The following is a 6,124-nucleotide window of genomic DNA, read 5'->3' on the forward strand; positions in this document are numbered from 1 at the left end:
GCGTGATGATGTACCCAAACATTTAGGTCCTGTTTTCCCCACAACCAGCATTATTTTGGTATTATTTAATCACCTCTGCGTTTTTTTATTTTTGCCACTATAAACAAAAATAAAAAAAAAGTTACCATTTTGTAAACAACAATTATTTTCCTTTATGCTATAAAACATATTTAATAAAAAATATATACATCTTCACTTTAGCTAAAATTTGTATTCTGCTGCATATTTTTGGATACAAATAATAATCCCAATAAGCATATATTGATTAGAATGCACAGAAGTTAGCGTCCACAAACTATGGGATATTTATTATTATCCTTTACTAGTAATGGCGGCGATCATCAACTTATGTCTGGACTGCGATATCGGCGGGTGCTGGTGGACATCGAGTCCGCAGTACCCCCCCCCCCCCCCCGAGAGGCTCCCGCTGTGTGTCATCACAGAAGGCACGATCCAGAAGTGTCGGCTCACGTCTATATACTGTACATGATCCGGTGCAGAGGTGCTGCCCCATAGCAGTAAAACTGAATAGGGCGGACCTTAAGTGGTTAAGGAAAACAAATATTAACATGTTGGGTGGCACTTTCACTTCCTGTGACAACGGTCACCAGTACAAACAGCGGTGTGAATCTCTCCCACAGTTCAAAATAAAAACCTGACAGAGGATCTAACCTTCAATCTATTGGATTTAGATACACTTTAAAAATTTGGAAAAACAGCAAGGAAGAAATCAAATTCTTTCTAGTTTAATTTGAGCCGTGTTCTATTGGGGTGGCTTTCTGTCCCCAAAAAAAAAAAAAAAAAAAAAAACACAAAAAAAAAAAAAAAAAAAAAAAAAAGGACATTAGAGCAAATCTTGCAAAAAAAAAAAAAAAAATGCCCCTCTTAGGTGGCACCATTGGAAAATTTACCCTTACCTCTTGTTCTGGTTATAGCGCCAACATTTTGGATTTCCTCTTATTTCCTTTTTTGATGATAATGGCCACCAGTACAAACAAACATAGGGCGACTTTCCCCTAAAAATACACTGACATAACAGAGGGTCTAACCCAATGAAGAAAAACAAATATTTTGGTCTTAGAAAAACATTAAAGTGGTTGTAAACCCTTACATATATCCAGTGAAGTGACTGGTCTCAGGTGATATACAGATGAAACAAATCCTCCTACATTAGGTTGTCCCCGTTTATATGCAGCCCTCTCTTCTCTACATCGATTCAATGAGTAGAATTTATAAAGCTTGTCTGACACGTCAGAATAAAGGGGGCGGAGAAGCGAAATTACATTCTGGAGAGCTCAGTCAGGAGAGCTGATTGGAGGAAAAAGACACCACCCTTCACATCGATGAGGCCGTCAGTCTCCTGGAGGTCCCTCTGTCAAAAGTGACTCAAGCAGATAGAGGTCTACCCAGAAATTTAACTTTTGCTGATCTGCTCCTCCCCCACCCTCCTCCAGTGTCACATTTGGCACCTTTCAGGGGGGAGCAGATACCGGTCTAATACAAGTTATTAGCTCCCACTTCCAACAAAAGATCGCAACAGTATGCGCCATGTTCAGCCCCTCTTCCATCCCCCTGCTGTCTTCTGGGAGACACACGTCCCAAAAGACAGCAGGGACCCCTGAGAACGCGCAGTGCGACTTGTGCAGTAGGGAACCAGGCTGTGAAGCCGCTTCACTTCCGAATTCCCTTTAGTAAAGGTGCCGACGCCTCCACCTGGAGCCAAGGGACGTATCTGCTTCACGTGAGCACATTGCGGGCGCCCTGGACAGGCAAGTGTCCTTATTTTAAAAGTCAGCAGCTGCATTATTTGTAGCTGCTGACTTAATTATTTTCCAGGTGGAACTTCGCTTTAAGCCCATTTCACACTGACAGACCGATCTGGTCCGTCTGTCAGGTTTTAAGGCAGACTCAATTGGACCATCCATTGCCCTCTATAGAGTGGCAGATGTCAAGGGACATGTGTCCCCTGACACCCTCCGTCATCCGATTTGATCCTTCATACTAAAAACAGACGGATGGGGGATCCCTTCAGCGATTTAAGACATTGTATAGACTTATTAGAGGTTTGGAATATTCATTATACACCCCAGGTTGGATTCCATTTTTTTTATTTCATTATTTAAAACCCTTTCTAGTTTAATTTTGCAGTGTCTCACTGTAGAGCGTTCCTGTCCCAAAAAACACAACAGGAAGTTAGAGGAAATATCAAAAAAATTAAAGCGATGCCCCTCTTTAGGTGACCCCCTGTTCTATATATCTGTACATCCTGTTGGCTATCCCCTCCCTTACATTCTCTGTGACAACGATCACCAGGACAGAGAGAGTCTACCCTAAGGGAACACAGAGGGGTTGATTTACTAAAACTGGGAGAGTGCAAAATCTGGTGCAGCTCTGCATAGAAACCAATCAACTTTCAGGTTTTATTCTCAAAGCTTAATTGGACAAGTTGAAGTTGGATGCCGATTGGTTACTATGCTCAACTCCACCAGATTCTGAGTGCTTCAGCTTTAGTAAATTTCCCTATTGTGACAAACATAACAGAGGGTGTATGGCATACGTATAGTGAGATGACCCTCATACGCAGGGTCTATATACGGTACAGTCTCCTTTAGGGGTGTATGGGATGTATAGTGAGGTGACCCTATACACAGGGTTTATATACCAGGGCTCGACAAAATCCGGGTGCCCGGTCACAATTGCGACAAGAAATTGTGACCTGCCGCCCGCCGGTAATTGAGGCCGCGGCTATGCTGCATTCACAGAAGGAAGCTTAGGCCTGCAGAAGGCCGCGGCCTCAATTACCGGCCGGTGCGGGCGCACGGAGACACAGGATCCTGTGTCTCCGTGCGCCCCCACCTCACCCGCCACGAGTTCGCTGTGGGCCCGCGCCTGCCGGTAATTGAGGCCACACCTTCAGCAGGCCTAAGCTTTCTTCTGTGATCTGGTGCCATCTTGTGGTGGCATTACAAGTATAACAGCAGTTCTAATGTGCCATCACCTTCCCTCTAATTAGAACCCCCAAACATTATTAGGGCCGAAACAACTAATCGATTAATCGACAACTTATCGATTATGAAATTAATCGATTACAATTTTCATAATCGATTAATCGGGCAGTAACATAATGAGGTTAAAAAAATAAAAATAAAAAAATAAAATTAGCCTTTTATAGTACAAAAAAGCAAACCGCTACTATAAATATTACTTTCACTGTCCCACAGTAAACAAATTAACCCCTTACTGTAGCGACTATTTGCTCTTTTTGTACTCATTTTTGTTTTTTTAACCCCATTATGTTACTAAACATCTCAGGCCTGGGTTCACATTTCTGTTTTTTGGTGCTTTTTGCAGAAACACACTACAGTTCATTTACATATTTTCCTATGGGACACGTTCACATCCATGATTTTTTTTTCAGCTGCTGCGGATTTGGAAAGGGCAAAGGCCTTAACGCAAAACGGTGCTATTTTGTTTATTATTGGTTCAATATACTTCAATGGAGAAGCTGCAGAAAAGCATGTAATATGTGTTTGCGGCAATTTGTGTTTTGTAATCTGCCCAACAACAAATTGGTTATTATCCGATTAATCGAAACAATAATCGGCCAACTAATCGATTATCAAAATAATCGTTAGTTGCAGCCCTAAACATTATATATATTTTTTATTCTAACACCCTAGAGAATAAAATGGCGGTCGTTGTAATACTTTGTCACACCGTATTTGCGCAGCGGTCTTACAAGCGTACTTTTTTGGGGAAAAAATATGTTTTTATTAAAAAGTAAGACAACGGTAAAGTTAGCCCAATTTTTGAAAGATAATGTTACGCCGAGTAAATTGATACCCAACATGTCACGCTTCAAAATTCTGCCCCGCTCGTGGAATGGCGACAAACTTTTACCCTTTAAAATCTCAATAGGCGACGTTTAAAAAAAATTCTACAGGTTGCATGTTTTGAGTTACAGAGGAGGTTCTGCGGCGAGCTTGGCGGCAAGGGTGTGTTTTCTGGCTCCTAACTTTTTTAGCTGGCTCCTAGATTCCAAGCAAATTTGTCAAACCCTGATATATACAGTCTCCTTTAGGGGTGAATGGGATGTATAGTGAGGTGGATCTATATACAGGCTCTATATACAGCATCTTTTAGGTGTGTGTATGGGATGTACAGTGAGGTGACCCTGTATACAGCCTCCTTTAGGTGTGTATGGGATGTACAGTGAGGTGACCCTGTATACAGCCTCCTTTAGGTGTGTATGGGATGTACAGTGAGGTGACCCTATATACAGCCTCCTTTAGGTGTGTATGGGATGTATAGTGAGGTGACCCTATATACAGCCTTCTTTAGGTGTGTATGGAGTGTATAGTGAGGTGACCCTAAATACAGGGTCCTTTAGGTGCGTGTATGGGCTGTATAGTGAGGTGACCCTTTATACAGGGTCTATATACAGCCTCCTGTAGATATACAGCCTCCTTTAGTTGTGTATGGGATGTATAGTGAGGTGACCCCATGTACAGCCTTCTTTAGGGATGTATAGTGAGGTGACCCCATACACAGGGTCTATATACAGTCTCCTGTAGGTGTGTATGGGAGGTATAGTGAGGTGACCCTATATACAGAGTATATATACATGGTCCCTAAAGTGTGTATGGGATGTATAGTGAGAAGGGTCTATATACAGTCTCCTGTAGGTGTGTATGGGAGGTATAGTGAGGTGACCCTATATACAGAGTATATATACATGGTCCCTAAAGTGTGTATGGGATGTATAGTGAGAAGGGTCTATATACAGCCTTCTGTAGGTGTGTATGGGACATATAGTGAGGTTAGGCTATATACAGCCTCCTTTAGTTGTGTATGGGATATATGGTATGGGATGTATAGTGAGGTGACCTTATATACAGTCTTTTATAGGTGTGTATGGGGTGTATAGTGAGAAGGGTGTATGTACAGTCTCCTGTAGGGGTGTATGGGATGTATAGTACACAGGGTCTATGTACAGTCTCCTGTAGGGGTGTATGGGATGTATAGTGAGGTGACCCTATATACAGCCTCCTATAGGGGTGTATAGTGAGGTGACCCTATATACAGTCTCCTTTAGGGGGTATATAGTGAGGTGACCCTATATACAGCCTCCTTTAGGGGTGTATAGTGAGGTGACCCTATATACAGCCTCCTATAGGGGTGTATAGTGAGGTGACCCTATATACAGGGTCCTCCTGTGTGAGAGAACAGATGACAGGAGTAGGGAAGAAGAGGGAGCATTGTGTGTGTGTGTGTATTGGTGTGCCCCCCTCCTCTCCATGCTGTCATTGTGTTTACACACAGAGCCTCCCCCCCTCCTTCTCTGCCCCCAGGTGATCCCCTTTCCCCGCCCCCTCCTGACTTACCGGGAAGGCCCGGATCCTCATCTTCGTGTCCTTCCTGCTGCCGGTTCCTTTGCTGAGGTTCGACATGTTGGCGGCGGCTGCCCTGACTCGGCCCCGGGGCCCCTCCTTATCTCCCCCCGGCGTGTGTCGGTGTGAGGAGGCCCCGGGCCCGGCCTGTCAGTGAAGGACCTTCCTCCTGGGACGTCCTGCTTCCAGCCGGTCCCTCCGCTACCGGTGTGCCTGGCCCTCTACACACTGGGGGCTCCTCTCCTCGGCGCTGACTAAAGCCCTCCGCTATGGCGGACAAGCAGCAGCAACATCCCCTCTCACTCTGCTCGAGCGGCCGGTGGGAGGAGCGCGATGGTGGAGGGGGGTAGGTTCTCGCGAGACTTACTGGTTTCCTTCCACCCCCTCCCTTCCCGCACTCTTCAGCCTGTCATAGCAGCATGGAGACGTAAAGCACAGCTGGAGCGTGAGCTATAGGGGCTAGTCTCTTCTGGAACGCTGATTGGCTGGGGGGCGGTGCCTCATGCCCTCGGGAGCCAGACAGCGTCTGTACGTTTTACACCGTGTACTAGGCTGATGTTTCAAGCCACGCCCCTCACCAGCTCCAGGTCTGCAACGCACCGCCATGCAGCTGTCTGTCTCGGGTCGCCTTCCTGAACATCTTTATTAGCACACGTAGAGGCAGACAAACGTACAATTCTTCTGTCAAGGCTTAGCGCTCTCTGCTTGTCGGTCCTGGAGCTGGCTAGGGGCGC

The 6,124-nt window shown here is 45.2% G+C and overlaps 1 protein-coding gene across 1 annotated transcript in view; it reads right to left on the reverse strand.

Annotated features, from left to right (window-relative positions):
- Window positions 1-5,775, reverse strand: part of CUL3 (cullin 3) — a 153,122-nt gene extending 147,347 nt beyond the window's left edge. Inside the window, exon 1 of the mRNA XM_040349053.1 lies at window positions 5,385-5,775. Coding sequence (XP_040204987.1) covers window positions 5,385-5,450 — 66 coding nt within the window. The 5' untranslated portion in view covers window positions 5,451-5,775. The remainder of the gene's footprint in view (window positions 1-5,384) is intronic.
- Window positions 5,776-6,124: the final 349 nt, after the last annotated feature.

Source organism: Rana temporaria, chromosome 4 (assembly GCF_905171775.1).
Source record: "Rana temporaria chromosome 4, aRanTem1.1, whole genome shotgun sequence".
Classification (NCBI taxonomy): Eukaryota; Metazoa; Chordata; class Amphibia; order Anura; family Ranidae; genus Rana; species Rana temporaria.